The 27,747-nt window shown below is 40.9% G+C and overlaps 1 protein-coding gene across 2 annotated transcripts in view; it reads left to right on the top strand.

Moving 5' to 3' along the window:
* Nucleotides 1-16,534, top strand: part of FAM204A (family with sequence similarity 204 member A) — a 32,579-nt gene extending 16,045 nt beyond the window's left edge. For both annotated transcript variants that reach the window (XM_016142518.2, XM_016142519.2), the window contains exons 6-8: nt 3-92; nt 11,423-11,529; nt 11,821-16,534. In XM_016142518.2, the coding sequence (XP_015998004.2) occupies nt 3-92; nt 11,423-11,529; nt 11,821-11,872 (249 nt within the window). In that variant the 3' untranslated portion in view covers nt 11,873-16,534. The remainder of the gene's footprint in view (nt 1-2; nt 93-11,422; nt 11,530-11,820) is intronic.
* Nucleotides 16,535-27,747: the final 11,213 nt, after the last annotated feature.

The following is a 27,747-nucleotide window of genomic DNA, read 5'->3' as shown; positions in this document are numbered from 1 at the left end:
AGTCGGGCCTTGAAAAGAGCATAGACCAGGCAGTGGAAGAGTGGAATATCGAGAAGGCTGAGGAACTCAGCAACCAGCTAGCTACCCGAGAGGTAAGCGATGGCACATTTTCTCTATTTCCAGATTTTCTAAAATGAATGTACATTCTTTTTATAATCATGTGTAAGTTCAGTATTCAAATATTCGACCTAAGATTTTTCTTTCCATCCATTTTCTTCCCTCTTATTCTTCCATTTATTTTGAAATGCTAGCGTTTTATTTTTGTCTTAAATGTTTTTAAGTTATTTTAAAACTCGTGGTAGAAATAATCCATGATTGATATTCAACCCTAGATTTCAGAGAGCGTTTTGGCAGTTGTGATTAAAAGGCTAGCTTTCTTTTTCCGTTTGCATCTTTAGCTCAGTTTAACTCTCCCTGAGGGCTCTGTGCATTCTAATGTCACATCTCAGCATTTCCCTAACCCTTGCTCCCCCAAATGCTTTCTTCCTATTCTGCACATTTCCCTCAGCCCTAAAGAATCTCCAGTCTTGTTAATTTTTACCTATAGTCTGTAGTATCAAGTTAGTAGCTATATTAAATATTCTTTTTCCAAGTACACAAGGCTTCCAGAAGATTCCGATTTGTACCTTCTGAGGGAAACATTCCTCTAATTGGAAATCACTGCTAGGTGTCGCTAGGCAGTCACACACAGAGTTCGCGTTGGCATGTGTTTTGTTGTTATTGTTGTTTTCTAATTCTTTTGTGTTTTCTCTAGGGTAAAAGCTCTACGGTAGCTTTCATTTTTAGCATAACTCTACTTGTATTTCATTCCTAAGTTATAACTACTCCATGGTGTCTGAGTACATACAAAATACCTTTAGTCCTCTGTGTGAACTGTTGGCCATGTGTACTGTGCTTTCCTACTCGCCTGTAGGTGAGCGTTTTTTCTAAGACTAGCGATGAAATTGCTATTTCAATAAATTCTTCTATGGAAATACTGTTACAGTCTTTCATCATCAGATGTCAGAAAAAACAAGTCCCGAAGTGAAGCTTGGGGATTCAGAAATTATGTTATTTTTTCTTAAGCTTAAATAATGTACTGGGAGGAGATGAGTCACCAGTGTTCTTGTGCCCACCAGTGGTTGCACAGTAACTCCCACCTTGTCCGCCTCCCTCGTGTGCACTCGTGAGCTTTCCCTTCTCTGCCCTTTGAAGCTGCTTGTGAGAATGCACAGATGTAGTGCCTTTGAGGCCTCAGATGTGTTTCCTTTGAGGAGATTAGGTTTCTGTTTTGTGTTTTGTTCTGTCGTACTGCTGTTTTAGAAATGGGAGTTGTATAATACTGACTAGGTATTTTCCATTTTAAGGGTTCTTATTTTCTGTCACACTTTATGACAAATGAGATTGCTTTAAAAATACATATTTTAAGCACTTGTAAGAATAGCAAACATTTTTCTTGTGTTCTTTTTACTTCCATACAGATGTAATGTTCTGTTCTAGTACAATAAATTAAATTTATTTAGTGTGGAGTTAAAGAATTCTGATTAAAAGGAAAACAATAATTTGGGTTCTATTCTTGTCTTTGTATAAGTGGAAAACATCTGGAAAGTGTTTGCTGTTCATACAGACATTGGAAAGATACTGATGCCATGTTAATTAAGCACCCATGAAGACTAACTAAAGTAATCAAGATGGAATTCTCGAATAAATAGTTTAGTTTAAGATTTAATTTTTCGTATTTATCCCTTTGGTGCCAGTCACCGTGGAAATGAGAGATGGGATTTTGAGAAGTAACTAATTGTGAGTTTGGGGCAGAAACTCTTTATGAATTAAGTGTACATATCCATGGTAGGTATCCTTTTGGAAATCAGGTATATTGGTTTTTAATCAGTACTTTTTTTTTTTTTTTTTAAGAAGCAGTGACTGGGACCAGCTGATAAAGCCTTTGCTCAAAGGCACAGATCCCAGAGTTCTTAAAGCCTTTTCTAACCATAATAAGTGAAACTAATTTTTGATGTTTAACATTTATAAGCCTGTGAAACCAATAGGGCAGCATCAGTATTGAGAAAAATGAAGCCAGAAGTAGAATCATGTTCTAGGATGGGCCTTAAAAACAGTTCCTCAAAAAAAAAGAGAGGTATGCCAAAATGGGTCTGTCAGTACACTGTCGTGACACAGCAGGTACATGTTTCCAGAGTCGTCTTCCCTTAAATTAACAGTGGCATTAAAGACGCATGTAAGCTGGTTTGAGTCGGGGGCGGCTCTTGTTCACATGTTCGAAGCCTGGATTGTACTCTCATCTGTGGTTTCGCCATGTGGTGATGTGGTTGCTGTGGGACTGTCCCTCCTGTTGATTGAAGAAATGCTTCTTTGTTGTTAATAATCTTGGAGGAGAGAGGAAGTGAAAAAATGTACTTGGATTTGTGTCATACTGATGAAACTATTTTAAAAAATATTTTTTTAAAAAATATTATTTATACACACGTAACTAAGTACTTGCGCATATTTGTGGCTTGTTAAATAACCTCAGTCCTGAACTGGAAGTACATTCCATTCATTGATAGTGATCCTTTGAAAATGCCATCCTTGGTACTGGCATTTTCTGACACATTATCTTTGTTATGATCCAGATCATATCATACCAATTTATGGAAATTAGTAAAAACTAGTATTTTAAAATTAAATGCTAAAGCTTAGATTTAATTAAGTAGTCAGCACTTAGATTGAAGCTCACATTTTGGAAAGAGAATTTTTCTCTAGGCATCTTCATGTTAGCCTGCTTTAGATAAATACCAGCTTTGGCAGCAGACAGTGAATTTCTGCCAGTAAGTGAGTCCCACCTATGTTAACTGTATACATCATTCTGGTTGATCTCAGTGCTTGCGTGGTGTCAGGGCTGAAACAAATGGGAAAAAGAAGTTGCTCCTGAATTTTATTTGAGCTTTGTATAGCTCATGCCCTAAAAGATTAATTTTTTTATAAGTGACTCAGATGATCTTTGGCAACATCAACTAAACTCAATTCCTTGAGAGCATTAGTACTTCATGTTGTAACATTATAATCATTTTGTGTAACCTAGAAAGAGTAGTCATAGTATTTTTTACAATTTGCAAGGTATTAATAGTCACACCCGAGGTATTTTAGTTTATAATCTGCTGCCATCTTTGTTAAAGCCCAAAACCTTTAGTTTGGAGTAATGATATAAAATGTTTTTATATTTTAAAGCTCTTTGTTGGAGTTTATGAATGCAGGTCAAAGGCAATGACTTCCACCTTTAGTGCTGCTGAGCATAGTATTTATTGAGAAACTATCCAGGTATCACAAGTATTAGTGATAAAATAGTATCCCATTTTAATATTAATCTTTTTATCGATATAAATATTATATTGGTAATATGAATTAAATCGAGAATTTTGATTGTATTGAATTTATTAAATACAATGTAATTTTTTTGCATTTACGTACAAAACATCTTGAAATAGTTAATATTTAAAAACAAAGGTAGGAATGGCGTGTTTTTTTTTTTAAAATGTTTGAATTGGTCAAGTTATATTCTTTCCTAGCTAACTAAAGTGCTGTCTAAAATTGGGCAGCTTACTAATTTGTAGTATAAACTGTTTTTGAGCAATTTTCTAGAACATCTGAAGGCGTTTTCATTAGAAAGGAGTATGTATACATTCGAGGAGATAGTTTCTGCATTTTCTGTTAACTTCTAAGAACACCCTTCCTGAGAAATGCTCCTGGTGTTACAGCACTTATTCTCCTTTTACAATTTTTCCAGTATGGCTTATTGTTAGTCTTTAGTTTCTTTGAGAGGATTCTGGCTACAATTTACCCTTTTTATTTTGGTTATTAGTTTTATGTTGATGTACATGCCGGTTGTCTTAATGGAATAAGTTTGAAGTACTTCCCCTACAAAACCTTTCTCAAAAAATACAATTTTATCAGGTTTTCCTATCAAAGTTTCTGGAGCATTATTGCAACTAGAGTTCATAATTGAAACATTTGTTTAAATTTTTGAAATAGAGGTGCTGTCAAACTTGGTAAATTTAAAATTACTTATCATTGCTGCTTTCAAAGCTCAAATATTTTAGGAAAGGTGCTTGCGTCACATACAGAAAAAAGCTGAATTGAAAGACTTGTTGTAGTGAATGAAGTCTTGTGGTTTTAAACCTTTTCTTCTGTAATCCAGAGAGCAGAATTATTTTTCCATTTTCGTGAATACTTTCTTTGGGTAGAAATACCTTACGCATGTTTTCAAGGTGAAATGATTCATTCAGATACGAAGGTGTACATAGATTCCAATTAGCTATTACAAGAATTTTTCCTCGGAACCTGTGACCCTGCAGGATGGCAGGTACTTTTCATTTTCTTAATTTTTATGATTTCTTGCCACCGAAGATTGGGTAAACAAAGTAAAAATGCATTAAATGTTACTTTTTATATATATTAAGAATTTAAAATGAAATATTTCCATTTCAACATTTTATTTTTATAGAAAAGAGATTACTTTGTTAATATAGTGCCAGGGGTGTGAAGAATACATTATTGCATACATAGTATCTAATGCTTTGCAAAGTCTCTGGCAAAATACATTTTATGTTCTTTGAAATTTTACCACTCTGCCTCTGTCCTTTTTCTTTATTTTTTTTTTTTTCTTTCCAGTTAGACAGTAGCATTTAGGATCATTTTCTTTGCAGTATATTTCACTGATTAGCAATGGGAAGGAATATAGGACACTGGGGAGAGAAACGCCCTCACTTAACAGGCTCTTGCTACTCAGCTGCTTGACCTGCTCTACCTGGACAAGTTGGGCATCTCTGCCGCCTTAGGGGTATGTGGTCTGTTAAGGATCATCTCTCGCTGACTCATTCTCATTAACTTTGGTCACTTCTTAGTGCCTTTTTAATTTAAATGTTCCGCTATGTATTTTGCTGTTTGCGCATAGTCCGGGGGTCTTTTAAATGGTGATTTTAATTCTTCGAAGCCTTGTTCTCTTTAGTTCTTAGAAGTAATTTGGTTATTCCTTATAGGCGAACAATTAGCACAATGCCTGCGTGAAAAATAAGCCATGCTATCCAGGTAAGGGAAGGCCTCATGAAATTTCTTTATAGTGAGGTTCAGCATAATGTTCATTCCTGTAACAAATTATGTGTAGCCTTGAAATTGGAGCGTTTTAACATGAGAAAAATAAAAACAGTGCCAAGCGATGGGTTTTTCTCTCAGGTCATTCGGTGTGCTTGCTTAGATCTCATTTCGTTGAGCATGTTTCCTTTTAACCTTTGGGGCGTGAGTGGGTGATCACCTAGAATGCTGTTCCTTATGCTTTCTTTTAATTATGTTTATCTGTGCATTTAACAAACCTTAAAAAAAGATTTCAGATGTTACAAGTCTAATTAAAGAGACAGACAAAGCACAGTTTATACTGTAGATTTTTTCTGCAGTTCAATTAATCAGCATGTTTTCTCTTTTAATTAAAACCATTTTAGTAAATTAAAGCCCACAGCAAAACACATATATAATTTGTTTGTAATTAGCTCTTAATTGGTGGTAGTTGAAGCTTAGCACCCTTGGTTTCTTTCTTCATGATTGCCATTTTATTAGCAGCCAGTCATTAATTAATCTTTTTCTAATTAGCTTATAAAACTGTTGATGGCACATTATTGTAAATGTGATTTTAAGTTCAAAGCTTGTTAATAAGCTTTCTTACTTAGAAGAACAGAGATAAAGAAATTGCTGAAAACAGTACTACAGTTCTTTTTAAAAAACTGTCTTTCTTATGGGGACTGTGTAAAGCATCTAACAGCTTATGGTTAATTTTTTCATGCTTTTTCCCCCTTATGAATGGAATAAGTTGTTTGAATATAAATGCCTATATCCAGGAGTAATTTCAACAGTATAACATCTTTTCTCCCTCCTTTGGAGTACTATAATCTGCATATAATTTGAAGCCTTAATAGTCATCATTAAAAACAGGTGTTATATAAACTATTGCTCTATGAAATCAAAATTGATTATATGAATCAAAGTATGTCTTCTCATACCTCAGACCAAATTCATTTTGTTAAATACATTGCAAAATGAATCATGTATATATACATATATATATACACACACACAATATATATTTGTGTATAATAAGTAGATCTTTATGATGTGTTTGAGAGCAGGATTTATTGGGTTATATTTTGAAATAAAAACCATTTGGGTTTAACTGATAAGATGTTGTAGGTATAAAAATAAACATGTTTGTGCAATTTTACATCAGGGATATATGTAGTACACAAACATGCAAACCTGTGCATGCACATTTTAGGCTATTTTCTATAATAGAAAATGATTTGATGTAAAGTCATTATAAATGACTGGATATGGCATAGCTTATTTGCTGTCATGAGCTTGAGCATCTCAGGTATGACCATGGAGAAAAAGGTAGCAGTCCAGTTGTAGACATCCTGAATTTACCAAAGCAAACACCATATTAAGTTGTGGTTTGCATGAAACACATTAGCCACATCTATGCTTTATTGAAATAAATTACCAGTTTTATAAAACTCTTACCGCATGGTGTTCTGAGAAAAGTTTTCGAAGTTAGAAAGAATAAAGCATTATTAGTCATTGGAAATGCTTTTTTTTCTTATTTGCTTTTTGAACTTCGCATGTTATTTCAACTTTGGCTATTTCTTTGCTTGTTTTTAAGAAGGCATTTTATGATGCCATGGAAGAGACACTAGAAAGGGATAGCTGACAAGGAAAAAATTAAAAATTGGATAAAAAGTAAATGAATAATGTCATATTACCAAAAAGATGAGAGGCTAATTTGTGCCGACTTTTTGCTAATTTTGTTCAAGCCTCAAAATGAGGAGCTGTCACCCGTTCTGTGTAGCACTGATGACAGTGCCAATGATCCATGAAATAAGCTGCCGCTGGCTTTGTTCTGATAAGAATGAACAAATCTGCACAATGTTCGGCTCCCAGAATCTCATTTTCATACTTGCATGCAGGCTAAAAGAAATAAGCTGTTTGCAGGCTTGATTAATCAGACATTGGAGGGGTTTTTGTCTCTTTGATCTCTTTCGTCTCCTAGGTAACTTGCTTGACATTAATGTTGAGCTTGAGTAAAGACAATCAGGAATTGTCGACCAAACTGATATAAAAATTAAAGACCTTAACACTTTAAGTACTCCAGTAATGGTTCCGCTTTACTTCAGAAAACATCTGTTTTCATTTAATTAAAGAACAAAAGAGAATGGCATAAATATTTTTCATAGAGACCTATTATTCCATAAAAAAGTTAAAGTATGATAATTGGTATTTTTAAATAAGTGCCTTGAAAGTATTCAAAAGGGAGGAAAACTTCATAAATCTGTTACAAGCTAGTAATTTTGAGATGAGTAAAATATTTTATGAAATGGAGAAGTTACAGTTGGACTAGATTAAGCTGTCTGAATCAGATGCATCAAATGATTATCAGCAAACTTTAGAAAGGCAAGGTTTAGCAAGAAAAATGAACTCGATTTTAAAAGTTTGTCTTTTAAAAATCTCTACTATGTTACAAGATGTGCCATTATATCTATTTTACAACCCAGTATGATTTACACATGCTAAACCTGTAAAATTGAAAGGAATTAAAAAAATGTCGCTGAGCATTTGCTTGAGGTTATGCAGACGCTTTTACAAATCTTCCAAGTGGCTGTAAAGATGAATGCCTCAAGGGTCCAGCCAGGGCCCTGCTTTTCCAACCAGCTAAAGCCCTTATCTTAAATCCAAGCAAAGTACCATTAATCTTTTTGAAAGACCTTTTATGGCTTTTAATATATCCCAAATTAGAACATTTTACACCCTTGGTTCCTGAAATATGGTGATAAAAAGCCTTTAGAGCTTAATTTTCCTTACCGCTTGCTCTGACCAATTTGCAGTTCTTTGTGATAATGTTTAGACACCTTAATTAAAATGCAGCAAAATATTGGATGTTCTATGTGGAAAATGCTGATACTTTGGTTACACATACAAGAAATTCTGTATATGTTTTTATTCATTTAAAAAAATTTCTGCCCGCATTGTGTTGCTATAGTTATCTGATGACCCAAAACAGTTTTTAAATATAAAACCATTGACCAAGCTTTTGTGATGTTTACTTGGGCATGAAGATGCATTTTTCTTTTTAGAGAAGTGAAGAGGGATTCCTGTTGGCCTATATTATTTGTTCGTAATGCTGAAACATAGCACGGTATTCTTTTATCTTCTGGAACTCGGGTTAATCATCTTGCCTGGGAAAATGTATTTCCTCTCAACTGGCTCTTCCATAGAAGTATTATCCTTTCACGTCTCCAAGTAGTTCCACTTTTTTAATTCTCCACAGGAATAAGTGAAACACGTTTATTTTAAGTATACGAAGGACACAAAATTGATAACGGTTTTTCATCATTATTACAAGCTTAAAAGATTCTTTCTACAAAATACATAGACCAGGTTTCTTTAATGTTTATTAATTGAACAACATGCCTTTTAACCTAACCTGAGGCAAAATACAGATGGAAAATATACCTTTTATGTGGACAGGTCTGTTCGAAAGTGTTGCTTGTGCACCCAGTTATTTAGTATACAAAATGATGGAACCCTCTCATGAATAATACATGGTTCATACATTATAATGAATTATTTTAATAAATTTTTACTGTATCTTATAGAACATATGCTCTCAATCTTTACTGTTTTGGGGATTGTGCCGGAATTGGCCTTAACATTACTAAAAAACTAAGCTTTTACATTCGTAGAGTATGTCACCTTGTTGAGATGAAGAGCCCATTTCAATGATCAAATGGACCACGTGTCTACACACGAGATGCTCTTTGACCTGTCTCTCTCAAATCCAGAGAACCCATGCTGGGACATTTCAGTGAGCTAGAAACGTAAGATACATCTTCATTTACAAGAGTTTTAGAAAATAATGTTGTCACATAATTAATAGTATGTGGCAAATATGTTTCAGGTCATTTTTGTTTCGTAGGCTCAATTTAAATATGAGATAAACTAGCTGGAGCGGTACTTTTGTTGGGGAGCTGACTTGGCAAAATTCGCCTGTGGTACACAATATATAGGAATATCGTTAAGTAGGAAAATACAGATTTTTTTGTTTTACCTTTTGGAATTGAAGTCGGGGAAGAGACTGAATATCCTACATGAATGTGGGGAGACCTAGCATACACCTTAAAACAGGTAGCAAGCTGCGTTTTATGACAGAACGCAGTATTAGGTGCACTTAGCGTCCTAGAGTCGTCGCACGGTGCCCCGTGTCCCCGGCCGCCTGGCATTTAGGTGGAACCGTGCTTGTGCTTCTGACCAGAGGGCCGTGGGCAGGAATGATGTGTGTCACTCCTGGACTAAAGCTTTTAAGAACCAGTCTGAGACCCTGCAGCCGTCTCTTCCTCTGCTACAGAGAACTTGGAAGCCACGTGTTGAGATGCCGTCACCATGAGGTGGAGGAGACCCCTGCCGGTTCATAGCTGACGTTAAGTGAAACAAGAAGTAAAAGTTCATCCAGTGAGATCTGGGGATCGGTTTGATAATGCAGTTTTGACTAGCCTATCCTGACAGGTGCTAACCTGATTTTTTATGCTTATGACAAACGGAGAGTTTTTTAGTGGCTAGGAAACCCATCCTCCTGACACGTTACATCGCAGCATCCTTCCGGAGAGCATTTTCTCTTAGGATGATGATGCTACAGCCCTTTGTGTCCTAGACCCTTTTTAGTTGACAGATGAATATTTCTCTGCTAAAGAACTGGAAATGAAAAGAGAACCAAGAGAACAAGTCTGAAAGCAGTAAAATGTCACTGGCAACCCTTTCTCCCAGCCCCACAATTTGAAAACGAGCCCTTTTGTTCAGTGCTCTGTCTTTGGTGCCTGGAATACACCTGTCAGTATTATGTATTTGTGCTCACATAATATTTGTTCAATGAATGTTGTCCTTGTGACAAAAGACAATGACAGTAGTAGGGCTGCTAGTATTGTTTTGAGTTTTGAGGAGACACAGAGATCGGCCTGCTTTCTTGAGTGGGCTCTCCAGTCACAACTGGTCACCCTTTCTTCAGTGGCTTTCCTGTTGCTGTTGAGCGGCCCGGCACCTTGGTTTGACTGTCAGGTTCTTTCATTCTTTATATGTCCTCTTTCCTAGACTGAAAAATTGGGTCTGTTTTTGGTCTTATTTAGAAATCCCAGTCAGTGCTTGATTACTACTCATTCGTTTCATCTGAAAGGAAACTGTTCTCCAAGATAAGCTGGAGAAATGTCAGGCAGCCACCCTCACTTCCCTAACCCAGCTCCTCTCCTCACACGTGGGCTCGTAACCCCCTGCCGTGTGGCGCTCTTGGCAAACAGATTCCTAAAACCTGGGCTTTGACACACTGACTTTAAGTGGCGTCCAGGTCCTTTCTTCTCTTCTTCAAGCCTACCATCCACTAGTGTGCATTAGGTCGAGTACAAGGACAGAAAAAGGAAGAAACACTAGAAAGAGATTTTCAGCCTTTGTTATTTAACCTGGGTTCTTAACAGGTGTTTTTGAGCCACACATATAGGCAGGCATATTAAATTCAGAGCCTGCTAAAGCCCGATCACCACTGTCCTGGGGACAGGTGCTGAGGAACAGCTCTGCAGCCAGAGAGGCGGGTACAGCAGGGTGTGCGAGTGCAGGTTACGGTGTGGAAGCCGAAGGGCTGGAGAGACAGAAACGGAGACTGTCGGGGTGAGTTAGAGGAGACTGGGAGGCTTAGTTGGGTTGGACCTTGTAGGGCTGGCGGATGGGTGTGAGGAGGAGCTCAGGCGAACAGAGGGACCAGCGGAGGGGAGGCAGGTCCTGTGGCCCTGGTGCCCAGCCTTTTCGCCTCTTAGCACCCCTTGCATTCTTTCTTTGTCAGTGAATTAAAAGCTGTTGCCTATCATACAAAGTGCGTTTACAAAGTCGTAATTAGCTTTCCCATGTTTTATTAATCACATCTCGGACTGCCAATCAGAGCTTCTGATCAGCCTGAGATAACTGGTGTGACCATTCTGAGCTGCTGTAATTCTAGCCCAGAGCAAAGAAACTTGATGTCTCTGTCAGTCTGTGCAGTCTTATCGGGGTGAATTCCTGTTGGGCACATTGAAATGAAATAGCGTGCAGATCTTTATCGCAACCTTTGGGGGCCCTCGAGGGTCCTCGGTTTGGGAAGGGTTTCCATCCGGGAGACTGGAACAGCTAGGCTCAGGGACCGGGGTGGGGGTGGGTGGTAAGGGAACATGGGCCACATCTGCGTAGCCTCTGTACTTCAGTCGTACGAGGGGCCTAAGCATAAGAGTTTCTCATTTCTAGGCACAGCTTTCTTACCCACAGATTCTCAAGCGTGTGTGTTCTCATGTTAGCGGGAATTTATTTTTTCCCCTCTCTTCTCCTTTCTAATTCTTAGCTTGGTGTAAAAATTGCCAAAGCAATTGCCTGCCACAACTTTGTAAAAGCCAAAAAGGAAGCGGAAAATTCACAGGTCACTCGAAAAAAGAAGAAACTTGCGTGGGGGTAAGTTTAAGACATTTGGTAGTAATTCTTCTAATTTTGTAGAAACTACAGAAATCCTGTGATATTTTATGAATCCAGCTGGTGTGTAATTGTTATTCCTTTTATGCTTGTATCTGTGCTGAATGTCAGATCGTAAATAAGGAGGCATTTCTTCATCCTGGTAGATGTTTATCTTTTAATCAATGGAGTATATGAAAAATTTTTAATTTTTTTTTTTTGGCATTTAGTAAATATGTTACTTTAGTAAAGGATTTTAGAAGTAAATTGAGGTTTTTATGTTCTTTATTTTAGATTTGAAGCAAAGAAAAGATGGGAAACTAAAAGCAACATGGGATATATGTAGCTTGCCAGACTTCTCCCAGATGCTGCGCCGCTGCTTGAGTTCCCACTTGAGTCTTCAGTTGCTCAATTTACCGAAAAGATTTTCCCGCTTGTGTTAATAATATATGTTAGGAAATTGACAGAGGTAGAAAAAAGAAGCATAAAATTTGGGAGTCGATTATCACGTCTTTTCAATCTTTTTCTAAGAAGTTCATTCTATTGAAGTGAATGGAATTGAGTGTTCTGTTATTTGTACAAGGAATCTAAGCATATGTAGGGGGAAAAATAGAACTTTATTTATTTATTTAGACCTACAGTATAAAATCAATTTTACTTTTCATCCATTTGGTGTAGCATAGCCAATGAGCTCCTTGTACTTTCTTATCTGTACTTAGTATAACTGCACTTATTCTGGAATTGTGTTTTTAAGATTGGCATTTTTTATAATGGATTAGTCATAAGTGCAAGAAAGTCTCAGTCGCTGTTGTCTTTACAGATGACTTTATCTTAATGTTATAAAAGTAATTATTGGTTCTTTATTGGAAGCAGTAGAGTTGATACTTCACAGTCCCATAATAAAAACAATTGATTAATTTTTGTGTACCTTCAGATAAAATATTATAATTTAAGCAAAGGATAGTGTTTGGAGGATGATTTAAATTCAGCTCTGCCTGGAACCGTCTTCCTAAAAATTTCTCTCAGCCATATCATTTTTTAAAATTTTGAGATGATTCTTAGAAGAGAAATGGTATTATATTAGAATGTTGTTAACTCAAGACAATATAACTTTGAACCTTCTAAGAACATAGTCTGATTGTTTTTATTCCTCTTTCCCATACTCCTTAAAAGATTGAATGAATTAATGAGGCTAAAGAGAGGATTGTTGTTATGGGACATCGTTGTCATTGGATGTGTGTGTCTAGAGAGGTTTTGAGAAATCACATAACCAGCCAGCCAGAGGACCACGGCTGTGGTTTTCGGTTTTCGGCAGGCCTTGGGTGTTTTGGCACCTCCCTGCTTGGTGCTCAAAGAGGTAAAGAACTGCTTGCCATGGTTTTCATCGGTTTTACCTTCGTTCTTCTACCTTCACCAGAGGTTTTCCAGCTACCTGGTATGAATGCTCTGTGGCTTGATTATATAAAGTCAGTAGCATAGAAAATGAGTCATGATTATAATTCTGTTGTTTTGTTGCTGTTAGACTTACAATGCTAGCAAAAGTTTACTAATTTATGTTGGCATATTTGGTACTTTATCTATGTTCTGGAATAAGCGAGTAACTAAGTTGCTATTTAAGAGAACAAAAATTTTATCTTGCTTCCACTTAGGTGAGAAAAGCCAATATGGAGAAGGCAAGATGTTAGGAGATTGCTTATCTGCTGTAGAATTCATCATGAACAGGTACCCAGACTAAATATTGGAAAATCTTATATTTTGTGATTTACTGTCCCCTGTTGTGTTCTGTAGATACAGTCATGTACTGCTTACCTGCAACATCTCATTTTAAAATCCTAATATGCAAATACAAACTCATAGGGACCTTTCTTCTAAAACATTCACCACACAATTCAGTGGCTTTGTCTGAAACATTAGAAGTATTATCTTTGAGCAGGCAGGTAATGCAGAATACTCACATGGCAGCCTCTGCCTTGTTTTTCTTTCCAGAATCCACTTTAGAGCATTTAGTGACCCCTGCAGGCATGTCTCGCTGCTTGGCTCACGCTGAGGTCTTGGCAGAGCGACCAGCTTTAGGTCTGGCTGTTTCAGGAGCCTCTGACCCAAAGTCCAGCCATGGAGGCCGTTGTTCATCTGCTCCAGTGCCCGCGATGGCCCACGTTGCCCTGCTGTTCGGTGTAGGCGGGAGCATTTTAACTGAGGAGAAGGCATTATGGCCAAATGAGCTGTAGCAGGGGACTCATGGTAAGGGGAGCCACGTCTCATTAGATCCCCACTCACTGGGGACCCGAGCCGTGAAAAGTTCTGAAACGTGGCACAGGAGAAGGTGGCAGTAGAGAGGATTTGAGCAGAGAAAGGGACTGATTGTCTTGGTTTCACTCTGCCGGCATGTCATTTGGAACCGGTTTTATCAGCCTTAATTTGAATTAGACATTTTACTCGTTAAAGCAGTAAAATGGGAACATTATTCTTAGAGTGCCCGTGTTGCCTAAAAAGTGTAGTCATTTGTCCTCTCCATCTGCTCACAGCATTATGATCAGTCATAACTTCAGTTCCTGGAGCTTTAACGTGTGTGTTTACTACCCCCAGAATGCCTGGATTAGAATAGGAACATCAGTGTCAGTTACTGTTAACTGAGATTAACATGTTTCAGGCCGTCAGTATGGCATTAATGTAACTGATTTATTAAGTACTTCAGGCTAGAACAACTTAGTAAAGAATGGTAATTGTGCGCTTCGTGGCACTGGTTCAAGGAAGTGGAGTTGGTCGTGCATTCTTGTGTGGGAGCCCTCAGGATGTTTCTGATTTTCAACGGAACATTCTATTTCTTTCACCAAAAGGAGAGTTTGAGTATATAATCTCAGGTTTGCTATAATTAGTTCTGATGACAGAGTTAAATACTTTGGCCAAAACTATAAATCAGTAGTTAAACAGGTTTCTGCAACTGGTCATAAATCTCAAACTCCATATTTTACACTTATTTTTTTTAGAGAGACAGCTAAGGGAGGGGCGGGCCAAGGACTGGAGTAAAATGTTACCTGAACTTTGAGTAACAGCTTATTAGCACCTCACATTTAAAATCTCCCTATTTCCCTGATGCTTTTTGTTCAGAACGTTATCTTGTAAATATTTTAATAACTAAGCTTATTATTAACTCTAAGACAAGTTTGAATCCTTAAAATATGAAGATTAATTTTCAAACTATCCAAATTTCCATGTGTTGGGTAAAGATACCAGTTTTTAAAAAATATATGTCCTGCTAAACTATAAAAAATATTGTATCAGGTTAATATTTAAGTAAGATCCCAATTGTATATTATTTTTTTACGAAATAAAGTTTAGGAAAACAAGGTAATATTATGTCAGACTCCATTTTGGAAAAATTACACAGTGAAACCTACTTGTCAAATTCAGAACCAACTGAAACAATTCAAGTTTTTCCATGTTGGCAGAAGTTGCTTTTATTTTTAGTATCTGGCAGAGCAATAAATGCTTTTCATGTCAGTTTAATATTTTTTCAAGCCAACTGTTTATTCATTGGCTTAAAATTTACACTCTACTAAAGTCTTAGCTCTGACTTTCATGAAACAAATAGTAATATTTGGACAAAATATGTACACGAAAATCTTTTTCCAAAACCAAATGTAGATTGGTATTTGTGGCATAAGTGCCTTCTCACGTGGTGATGGACCGGAAAGTACCCTGAAAAGCCCGAGGCGCCGGAAACCCAGGCAGCGCGTTGCAAGGAATGACTTCACGTTGTGCAGTAATCGGAGCACCTCCTAGGTTCAGATTTAAATCAGTGGGAGACCTGCTGCTGGGAAGTAGAACCTGTGTTCGAGTGAATTTCAATAAACTGTCTGAAGGTTATTTTGTTCCTATGGATCTAGCCTTGACCTCTGTGGCTTGCTGAGACAGGAAGACCCATTTTCCATGTTGGAGGTTGGGGTGCTCTGTAGATTGTGATAAAATGAGCAGAACTGCCTTCTTTAGTCCTTATTATTTTATTCTCCCCCCACGCCACGCCCTCTTGGTGGTGTAGCTGTGACCTACGCAGAGACTGGCTGGGGAAGGGAGTCGTGACTCCCTGCGAGATCATGGCGGGCAGCCTGTAGCAGGTCAGGACGGCCTCCCGGAGACTTAGTGAGGAGCCAGACCATTGCGCTCGTGTTGAAGTGAGGTATGTGGCGTCTTCAGCAGTACCTCCTCCTGTGCACTGGTGAGTGTTCTGGAGACGTGTGTTCATTTCGCTAGAACTTCTTCAAATACGGTGGTATTGTCAGATTAGCCTCCCACCACACAGGCTTTTGTGATCTTCATCCCCGGAAACGTAAATACAGGCTTTTGGTGGGGCGGTCCATTAATTGCTGTGCAGTGTGCTGCATTTTTAGATGTGCTTATAAAATCAAGAATTAGCCGAGGGATAATTATCTTTTTATTAGTATTAGTCACCCCTTTTTAGATTTAAGTAGGAAAAGCCTCCGATTTTTAAATGAGGTATATGCGTCTTCTATTCAGACCTGGTTTCTTAAGGAAGCACAGAAAAGGATCGAAACGGGGAGGGAGAGGGTACCCTGTGGGAAGCCCCCGCTCCTGGGTCCCTCGGCGCCAGGTTTCCTGCTGTGCCAGGCTCCCGGCTCAGTGGCATCCTCCTAGAAGCCCCAGCCACCTCCCCTGGGGCCCGCGGGCTGCCTCTTGCTGAGTCGCTGCAGGGGGCCTGCTGTGTGACAGGTATGGAATGAGGTAATCTTTTCCCACCTCTAATTTCTAAAGGGTGTGTCTGTCCAGTTATTACTTGTTCATTGAACTCAAAGGTTTAGAAGCCAGCAGCTGGAGTACAAGCTGTAATTATTGATGTCTGTTTCGCATTCATCTGCAAGTCCTGGCATTTGATCAAGAAGTTAATGTGTCACTTCTTCAGGCTGAATGTGTGTCAGCTAATAATATTTTATTGTTTGATGGATAATGCACAGTTACGACTACCCAGAATAAAAACTGTTTTCATTTGTAATGTGGGTGATACTGGGAGAAGTATTTATGAATGTCACAGGAATAGTGAAACAACGAAGCCTTGCATGTTTTCGAATTACTTTCTACCTTATATCTGAGAAACATTTACTAAAATACCTACTCTATATCAGACACTAAGGAAACTGGATGCAGCGATGAGTGAGCATGGGGTGATGGGACATAAGTGTGGATCATGTGGGGACAACTTGATTTTTAGGTGGGCTGTTAGAAAAGCAGTGACTTTTTCTTTGCTAAAAGCAAAGTAATAATTCTACATGTAAGAAAGGAAGTAACCTAGACTGAAACATTTTGCTTGCATGGGTTTACCTTCTCTCCAGGATGCGTTTGTCCTAGGCGGGCAGCTGGCTGCAGTTGCCAGCGCCTTGCGGCTGATCCACATGTGCTCGCCTCACAGTGAGGGGGACTGACACCCGGTCTGACACGCGGAGTCCCACCTTATTTCTTAGGCTCACCGCAGAGACGAGGGTCATCGAGGGGGTGAGACTCAGGAATGAATACAACTGTTTTGTACAATACTTCCTAATTTTAAGCTAAAGTTGATCTCAGACTGTATCAGCATGTCCGTTATGTTAGAATGACCGTGCCACAGTGCCTTCCCATGTTGGGGTCGTGTTAACTACTGTGGGAAACATGACTTCTCCCTTCCACGCCCCCGTCTCCCCCCGCCCCCATCCCCGGCTATAACGACTCAAACACAGTGGACGTTTATTTCTTGTCATGGGATGAGGGACGATGTTCCTGGCAGCAGGGGCCTCTGCTTTCTTCAGGCACTGAGACCCAGGCTGACAGCAGCTCTCACCTTTCCCTGGTAGCCCTGGGCGTCGCCGGCCAGTCAGCCGGAAGGGAAAGGCGTGTGGACGAGCGCTCATGGCGCGTTGTGGGCCTGGCCTAGAAGTGGAAGCCATTACTTCTGCTCGCTTTGCACTGGCTAGAACTTCATTACTTCACCGCACCTGACCGCGAGCGAGGCTGGGAAATACTGGCTGTGTTTCCAGGAAGAAGAGGAAATAAAGTTCAGGAAATAGCCGGCATTGCCTGCTCCGTTGCCTCGGTCTTATGTGACCTTGGAGTAATAACTGGGTATTACTGAGGCATGATGTTGAACAGCACAAAGTGCTGTTCATGATTTGATGTAGGTATTTTTCCTTAGATGTGTTGACAGAGCTGATCAAAACAGCCAAGTAATGTGCGTGGTAGCGGTCCAAGGATCTGCAGTGTATGATAAGTGCCGAAATAGAATTATATGCTCAGCGAGGCCCGAATGAGAAGGTGGTTGTCACCTGCGGAGAGTCAGACAGGGCTTCGCGGCAGAGGCGCTGCTCCGTGGAAGTCATAACGGGTCATCGGGAGGACTTCCTGTCCCAGGCCGAGGAGCAGCATGGCCCTAGAGGCACAGCGGGGAGCGTGGCAGCGGGGTGTCCGGGCGGCAGGACGATGACGAGAGGGCGGCGGGAACCCACCTGCACACAGCTCTCCGAGACGTGCTGGGGAGTGTGGACTGGGGGCGGTGGCGCGCCCATTGGCACGTGAGGAAGGGTGGGCGGGAAGGCAGAGCACGACAGCCTGGCCGGGTTATCCCGCCTGGGGAAGGACCCATGAGAAGTGAGCCAAGGCTGCGAGAGTGGAGAGGGGAGCGAGAGTCCGGAGGTGTTCAGGTGAGAGGCCTCACGGGACTTGGTGAGGGCCAGGGAGGGCGCCTGCGGATGCCAGCGTGGGATGAGGACAGCAGAGGGCAGGTGATGCGGGTCACGTTTGCTAATTTAGTCGTCTTTGGTCATGTCAAATCAGACATTTAGTGATGCCGTATTAGCAACGTGGGTCATACTTAGACGTTCCATGTCCAGGTACCTATGGAATAACTTCTGGACAGTGTAATAGAGATCCGGAGGTCAGAAGGGGGGTTGTTGTAGGAGACAGGTGGAAGAGAGGGGTTTTAAAGGTGGAACGTCAACAGCAAATTCTGTTGAGCCGTCAAGCAGGATAGCAGTGGGAAGACAGCTGAGAAGAGTTAGCATCAGAGGGCCCTGGTCATCTTGGCCAAATGGAAGGTTCAAGTCATGATCACAATAGATGGTGTCTTAGGTCAGATGACTTGTGAAATGATTTATAGAGTCGTATGCTTCTGGAAAACCCTGTAAGGGAGAGAGTGATGCCAACGAAGGAGCCTAGCAAGGAAGAGTCTTGGCTCTGTGAACCCGCCTTGCAGCAAAGGGGCCAGGCTCTTAGAGCCTCGTCTCGGTCGGACGGTTGGCTGGGGGCTCCCTCTGGGCGGAAGGGCACCACGTCCCTGGGTAAGGTGGTCTCCTTCAGTGGAGGGCGGTGCTCCAGGAAGGGGGCAGCTGTGAACAGTTGGCAGCTGAAACAGCATCTGGAGGATAGCACGCTGACCTGTCCTCCAGGAGAGGGGGGCACAGCCAGTGTGGATGTGTGCAGGCACCGTGCAGGCTGTTGGGCCTAGAGCCATCTGGGGAGGTTATTTGGATGAGCAGTGTCGGGCGCTGGACTTGAAGTCGGAAGGCCTTAAGTAATCCACGCCTTGCCTGATGTCATGATGAAATGAGAAATAGATATGACCGATAGTGCTAGATGAAAGCCTGCCGGATTTGAAATCATAAGTTTTGTGGCAACTGATTCCAAGAATAAATGGAACCTTTTGATAACCCTCCCTGAGACAGTCTGAAAACTAATGAGCTGTTTATAGATTTTGAAAAAAACTCAACAAGCACCTAAAACTGCATACAGCAGATGCTGAACAAGGGTTTGGATGCTAGAAAAGGGGTAAAAATTCAAACCACCTACTACCATAGGATATATGCTCAAGTAAGTAGATAAGTAAGTACATATATCTACATATAGATACTTAAATGTAGATATAAACATAGAGAGGAGTGTCTGCCAAAAGAAGTTCCATGGACCCTCATCTCCTTAAGAAAAGCCGGCTGCTGTGGTCGAAAAACTGCATGTCATCGCCCTGTGACGGTGACTGCAGGTGACTGCACGTCATCAGCACATCAAGGGCTCCGAGAAGTCAGTAAACAAACCCCCGTTTATGTTCATCACAATGCTTCTCAAATTTGTTTAACAATAAGGTCATTTTTATTTTTTTCAACCTACCGTTTATTAACAATCCACATACTTAGTCACAACACTCTGGGAAACACAAATTCAACTGTACAATACCTGTGGAATAGCCACATTTGAGACCGACACCTCTTGCTCCCAGAACCTGTGTAGGAAGGGCCTCCATGCAGACCCCCTTCCTGTTAGTGCTGAACGCCCCACCCCTCCCTCCCCATCCAGCTGAATCCGGTCTTCATTTGAGACTCATCTTAAATCCTCATACTCCCTTGTTTTCTTTAGCATCTGCCCTCAGGGCATGGAAATCACATCCTCTGAACCCTTATGTTATGCAGATTTCTGAGTCCAACCCAGACCAACTGAATATCAGAACATGTGGTCTGGAATGGTTTTGTTCTAAGGTTCTCAGGTGATTTTCCTCTCAGGATCGCGGGCCAGTGTTTAACATGGATGATGGATGATGGGTGGATGGGTGGATGGGGTGGATGAGTGGGTGGATACATACCTAGTCCTTCCAGTGAAACCATTTGAGGTCTTCATGTCCTCATTAGTATTCATGACTGAGTGAGAACATAAGCCTTGTAACCGTTACTGTTCTACTGAAAAATTACACTTCGATATTTCAGTGTTGCATATGCTCTCGCCTTAAAGAGACACCTTAATTCTACATACATCATGGAAGAGTTTACAGGTTGAAAAGCTAAATGTTTTCATTACACTGCTCCTACAATGCTCTTGAAAGCATCCCTCTCAGGAAACCAGTACACAGCATACACGTGAAACCAATACATATTTTGTAGATGAAGAAACTGAGATGCTGGGAGAATAAAGAAAGAACTCCGAAGCTATTTATTTAGCATAAAAGGGTCAGGATTAGAACCCAGGCCAGGACTTTGTTCTTTCTCCCTCTTCCTGGAGTTCTCAAAGTGTGATCCAGGCACTACCTGCAAACAGAAGAATCACTTGTTAAAAATGTAAACTTCAGATTTCCCCCCTGGGGTGCGGCCTGGGACTCTGCAATTTAATAAGGTCCTCTGATTGATGCGTACGAATGTTGAAGAATCATTGTCTTGGAGTGGCATCTCCTTTCTACTTGGGGATGCTGGAATGGGAAGGAGAAAAGCCAACAAAATACGCACGCCTTATCGCAAGCGTGGAGAGGGAGGTGTTCCATGTAGAATAAATACTGAGTCTAATTCCATTAATATAAATGCTCAGGTCCCCAAACAGTCTGGCTCTACTCAGTCAACCACTTTCATTAAAAAAAAAAAAAAGAAAAGAAAGGTTCCGTGTCAAAGAACTCAATTGGAATCCTCGCTCGGTATTTGCTTCCTTGCCAGCAGTGCTCAAAAATGAAGAAAGAAAGAGAAAATCCAGTCCATGTGCATGAAAGTTCCATTCCCCATGGCAGAGGGCTTAATTAAAGTCTTCAGATGTTTCTCTGTACCTTGGAAGGCATTTTTATGAAATTCATGTATTACCAGAAGTGGCTCCAGCTCCAATAATTCTTGAGGTCAAAAGCTTTGTAAGTAGCACAGCTCCAGCCTAGAGGTCATAGGGAGCACTCGAGGGTGGCGCTAGAGCCTTCTCCACAGTTAAGGGCAGGTAACAATCTGGAGGCAGTGGACGTCCCCCATTTTCCTTCCCCATTGTTTCAATACGTGTTGAAGGTTTGCTGTGTGACAGGCACCATTGTTTACGTGCTGAGGATACGGCACTGAACAAAAATCTTCACAGCTCTATTATCATACCTATTTTTTCAGAAGAACTAAAATACAGAGAAATCTAGGAATCTGCTCAAGTTTCTACAGTTCATACCGGCAGTGAGAGGTCTCCGTTCACATGTAACTTGAGGCTTAATATGATATAATAATTTGAAGTTTATGTGGTTGTGAAGATTTTATTAATGTGTATAAAATTTCTAGCACATAATGAGTTCAGCCAATATTATTCAGTCCCCTAAGCTGCAACACCATGATTTAATGGACCATTCCTTTTTCATGACTCTCCCTGGGGCCTTTCACAATGACTGGTACACAGTAGGTGTTTAATAAAAATTTTTGACTGCATGAACAAAAGTACCTACTAACTAATTAGTTCTTATTTCCTTCATTGATTCTTTAGAGACATTTCTGCTCTGCTGTGTCCTCAGTATATTTTTCTGAAATCCAAAGATTCTTGATAAGCCCCTTGTTTTCTTATCTCTCTCTCTGCCACTGGCTTTTAACCTTCGGAAGGCTACAGACAGATCCTCTGTCTGAAAGGATACACATGTGAGCCCGCACACCCCGTTTTTGACATGATTCCAGCAATTCACACACCCCCTAAACCCTTCCCATCCAGTGGACCTTGCTTAAATGCTTCCTTTCTAGAGAACACAGCCCACTAAGATATGAAGGCCAGGAAATCATGTTGCACCTTTCTGTTCCAAATCAGCAAGCTGTGTGGACAATTTACAACACAGTGGCAATTCGTCCCTCTAGCCAAGGCCACACAAGACCTACTTCCAATCTACTTGTGATTAGAAGTAGCAAAAGATAAAACTATTGAGGTATTTTGGGTTCCTTACATTTGACTTGTGATTTTTGAGATAAGCTAGTGGAAATGTTATTTGTAAAAATAGGTTCATTTAGTCTTACTACTCATGTTTATGATCCTGAAAACACACTTTCTATAAGCATATTTCTCCTCCCCCTCTGTTCTCTAGTTGTGAGAAAATCCGGTGGTTAAAGTACTACCAAGCTTTCCTGGGTCCCTAGGGAACTGAGCAGACAAGACCCTTCTGGAAGCAGAAAGGAGGATAAGACAACAGAAGACCTAAAACCAAATTGTGTCAAGTGCTTCGCTTGACCTCAAAAAATGCTTAACCAGGGTTGGTAACTGATTGACAGGGGAACTCAAAGGAAGAAATGGGGACCGTATGAAAGCACATGAGCGGAACTGCCCAAAGGAAGATCCTGAAAAGTTCAGCTATAGGTTTTCTGCGAAGATGAAAGTGTAGGTAGGCATTAGAGTATTCAAGAATTAGGCACTGAGTTTTCCCCATTTGGTAGCTAAAAAAAGAATGATCAACTGTCCAAGACAAAGAAGAAAACGATTTGGACCCAGAGGGAACTGTCACTCACACATACACTGTCCAGGGGGCTATAGAAGGATTATAGCCGCCATTTTGGCTTCGCTAGAGTGAAGCAGCAAAACAATGTCTAGTGGTTGCTAGGCAACCATTAGACCATCGCTTCCCTTTTCCATTAAACATTATCTGCCTTCTTAGATTGTTTTAATTTATATTTTAAACAGGAAAGGTAACGCAACAAAGAATTATCCCTGCGACCTAACAATAAAATGCATTCGGGGTGAAGGCTTTAGCAAAGGTTAGATCACTCTTGGGCGGGATGTTAAAGATAGCGACAGTTGACTGAAACCTCGTCTCTGAAACATTTCATCACTTGACCTCATGTTTCTTCATGCCAAAAGTAATAATGCCGAAGACATAATGATAACCTCTGGACATTATGAAACTTGAGGCCAAGATTTCTACATCAATCCAGCTCAAATAATATTCTCAGCGCTCTGCTGTGACCTACCCCAAGCTAGATTTTGTTCTAAAGCAAGTTTCTCTCTCAGCAAGGAATGGTTGTCAGAGGTGGGGAAATGGCGTTCTGCCTCTGGTCAGCTTTGCAGGCAGCTAAAAGCATGTGGTTTACGGACCTGAGAACAGCACGTGGGAATCACACCTGTTTAAGGAACACTTTCTGGGACATAAAAATGGAGAGTACCTGGAAGGAGAAAATATGAGTCTATTCAAAAACCCATTTGCATTCAAGTTTTAGAGATACATTTATGACTTTTACAACAAGAGGACGAGGAGGTACCCAGCAAGAGGGCGTAAGGTCAGGATTAGGACAGAGTTACTGTTAGTCTGTGATGTATCGTGCACTCACTGTGGTTTTTAAAATCCCAGTGGGGTTACTGCCCGGCTTAAGGACCTGTTTAGGAAGCGATTCAGGGAAGAAAGATGGGTCGATTCCATGGACTGGGGCATCAAACACTTAAAGCCACACATACGAAGTTAGCTCTCTCACTTCCACACACCCTAGGATAAAGGGATGGGAGTGGGTGTATGACCTGGGAGAATGAAATATGCACCTAATCGGGTTCCAGGCCTGGTTCTCCTGCTCACTAGTTGTATAACCTTGGTCAATTTTTCTGTGCTCATTATCTGTAAGTGAGTATAAGAATGAGTACTTTGTCAGGGCTCTTATGAGACTCAAGCAATATAATGGATGGTAAATGGTGGTTAACATCATTACCATTATTGTTGCTGTTACCACCACCTTTAATACTAGTGCTGTTCCAGTATGTGCCAGAGACTGTACAATCCCAGACAAGTTATTTTATGGATATCGATAAACTGGTTTATATGCAGAGGCAGAAACCCAGCCAACACAATGCTGAAGGGGAACAGATTTGGAAGACTGATGCTGCCCCACTTCGAGACTTACTATAGAGCTACAGTAGTCAAGATAGTGTGGTATTGGTGAAAAAAGAGACAAATCGATCAGTGGAACAGAATAGAGAGCCCAGAAATAAACCCACATCAACATAGTCACCTGGTCTTTGACAAAGGAGCAAAAGTAGTCTCGTCAACCAACGGTGCTGGGACAACTAGACATCACGTGCAAAAAAGAGAAAGAAAATCTAGATATAGACCTTACGCCCTTCACAAAAATTAACTGAAAATGGATCGTAGACCTAAATGTAAAATGCAAAACTATACATTCTTGGAAGATAACATAAAAGAAAACCTAGGCGACCTTGGGTATGGGGAAGCCTTTTCAGATACAGCACCAGGTATCGTCCATGAAAGAACAATTGTATAATGATAGTATAATGATGGATGTATGTCATTATGTACTCGTCCAAATCCATAGAACGTACAACACCAACAGTGAACCGTTATGTAAACTGCGGACTTGGGCTGATTATGATGTGTCGGGGGGGGGGGTTCATCAATTGTAACACATGTTACAACTGGCGGGGGCACGTTGATAACGGGGGAGGCTGTGCACCTGTGGAGGTGGGAGGTATATGGGGACTCTCCGTACCTTCCTCTCAGTTTCGTTGTAAACCTAAAACTGCTCTAAAAATATAAAATATTTATTTTAAAAAAGTAAAGGAAGAGAAAAGAATGCAGTGTTCCCTCTTGCAGTCACTTACCCTCTTGTAACTTACAGCCAGTGCAGGAGAAAGACTTCCTTTTCCAAGCGTCACCCAGATAGATAAAAAGCAGACCTGGGGTAAATGGTATAAGGGAGTTACTAGTTCCAGCAGGGGCTGTAATAAGGTGACCAGAGACTTCCCTGAGGGCATGAGAATGGAGCTTAGCTCTGAAAAGGCGGAGGGAACCAGGACAAGAAAGGGTGGAAGAGTGCTCTGCACAGAGGGAACAGCCTCTGCTTTGCACCCTTGGAGGCTGGAGAAGGGATTGGGGGTTGATAAGAGAAATCTAGGAGGGGAGGGATGGGGAAAAGAGAAGACATGTTTGCTAGATGCCTACTATGTGCCAAGCTGGCTAAGCACCTATCATGTGCTGTTTTAGACACTTAAAAATATATCATTTATTTGACGTTCACAATAAGTCTGTGGGGTAGGTATTTTTACCCCCATTTTTACAGCTAGGTGAACTGAGATGTTAAGGAGAAAGGGACCAAGAGAGGTTCAGTAAGTTACAGAACCACTGCCAATGGGGAGCTGGGATCAGCCCGCAGCCTGTTTGGAGTCCAAGTTCATGCTTTCGCCACCACATTGCAGATGTGTTCAATCCGTGTGACCAAAGCAGGCGAGAGGTCTCCAAGTCAGAGTCCGAACACCCAAGAGTTGATGTAAAACAGGCACGCTCGATTGGCAGTGATCAGAAAACACCGTAAAAGAAAAGGCTTCCCCCGACCCCCTTGTGGGATTTATACACTCTTTTGTTGCCTATAACAGTGGGGTTAAAACAGATCCCAGCCACACCAGCAGCCTTAATCAAAGACTGTAACATAAGTCACCTTAGGGTTAAGCTTTTGGGAATCATGGATTCCTTTAATAATCTGAAATAAAAGTTATGGACTCCATTTTAGAAAGATGCACATAAATGTTTATATAATTTAAGGGCGATCCGGAAAGTTTGGAGTTTGGGAGGAGTCATTCTAAGAAATTCAGGTCAAGAACCCTGGACTAGACACTATATTCTAATGATGATCTAGTTGTGTATGTGTGTGTGCGCATGCGTGTGTGTGTGTGTGTGTGTGTGTGTGTGTGTGTGTAATTATACATGCAGTGGAGAGCCAAGCCAGAGAGAAGTAAAAATGAGAAGTTAACCATATTCTTCCTGAATCTATCTGGTATAGGGATAGCCACCAGGCTTAGAGCTCTTTGCACACCCATCTCCCCGTGGACTACAGCCTCCTCGAAGGTAAGCCCTCCTGTGGCATTTTGCACAGGGCCTCCCAACTTGCAGGGGCTTTGAGAGGTCCTTGTTGATGGGTTAACCAGCCTGCCTGTGGTTCTCCAACCCCTTCGCCAGCCTTCTGTTTAACCAATGGCAGATATTACTGTATTAACAGAGAGGTTGTGACGTCACCACCTGGATTCTGGTCCCTGTACTGCTGCTAATTACAACACATTATGTTGGTCAAATCACGTCTCTTCTCTGGGCCTCATTTATTTATTTTGACTGTGCCTTCCGATGCACCAGGGCCTGAGCTAGGAAGTCACCAGCTTGAGTCAAGGTGAATGACTCAAGCTCTCCAACCTCGTTTGCTCTTAGTCTTACAGGAAGTCTTGAATATTTAAAAAACAAGCAAACAAAATGAGCAGGGGCGACGTTTAAATTGTCTAACAGCCAGAGAGGCACCAACCACTCGACATGCTTACACTGGGGCATCCCAGCTGAGTACAGCCCCTCAAAGAAGCGCGACACCAAAGCCCATTGCCACCATGTAGATGTACGCAAGACCCAGTGGTGACAGGAAAAGGGGCCCAAGCTCTCAGTGTCCACCTAGGTAAAACGAGAGATTAGATTTGAGCACAGTTCAGCCACTTACAGCCTGCCAGGTGTTTTGTAAACAAAGTTTTATTGAAGCACAGCTACCCTCTTGCCATACTGTCTGTATCTGCTTTCGTTCCACAATGGCAGAATTGGGCAGTTGTAACCGGGACTGTATGACCCATGAAACCTAAAACATGTACCATCTGGTCCTTTACAGAAGTTTAATAGATAACCTCTAATTTTCTTTCTATCATGAAACCTCCATGACTTCCCGATCAGGTGGAACACACGATGCACAAAATGTGGTTTTCTTTGAAGAACTCAGCAAAAAAAATCTATGTGTCCCAAACAGACAGAGAGTGCCATTCTCAGGGGCAGTGAGGAATGGAGACCGACCAGGTCCTTGGGATACAGAATGTGTTCAGAATGCAGAATGTCCTTTGGGGAAACTATTTTTAGTCTGTACAATAAGTTCTGCTCATTACCATGAGGAAGCCCATTAGGGAGCTGCTCATGTGTATCAGTTGGTACTTGTACTTGCAATTCGAAACGATGACGTTTCCAGGAAGTCACAGTTGACACATGCACAGTCGTGTAAGGGCAGATCCACATCCGGACTGAGGGGTCTATCTGGCGTGGTTGGACATCATCAACCTTGCATGGTTTTTCCTTGCAAGACTAGGAGAAAGCGAGAATTGGTGGTTTGGAACAGGGCTGGCTCCATGAAACGCTCTGATGATAGTGGGCTTGAGCAGTTTCCGAGAGAACTGGGTGAAGCCTTGAGCAAGTAGAGAGGGTGGAGGGGCTAAGTTGAGGTGCTTTGCACTCAGGTCTTGAACTTTTCTCCTTGACAACCTTTCTCCTTTTTAGTTTTTTACTCTTGAATTCTTAAATGCAGACTCCAAGTCAAGAGATCTCTTGTTTATCTTTGAACCACAAAAGGTGATTGCATTATTGCATTATTGGTAATTGCATTACCAAGTCTTTGCCACTCCTCATAGCCGTCCTTTCCCAGTGACTTTGTAGCTCTTCCATTATCTCCATGAGCAGAAAGCTACTTGAATGTGGGCTTGGCCATGTGA

This window comes from Rousettus aegyptiacus, unplaced genomic scaffold, assembly GCF_014176215.1.
Source record: "Rousettus aegyptiacus isolate mRouAeg1 unplaced genomic scaffold, mRouAeg1.p scaffold_m13_p_6, whole genome shotgun sequence".
Classification (NCBI taxonomy): Eukaryota; Metazoa; Chordata; class Mammalia; order Chiroptera; family Pteropodidae; genus Rousettus; species Rousettus aegyptiacus.
Note: the sequence above shows the minus strand (reverse complement) of the source record. Positions and strands in the feature narration are given on the sequence as shown.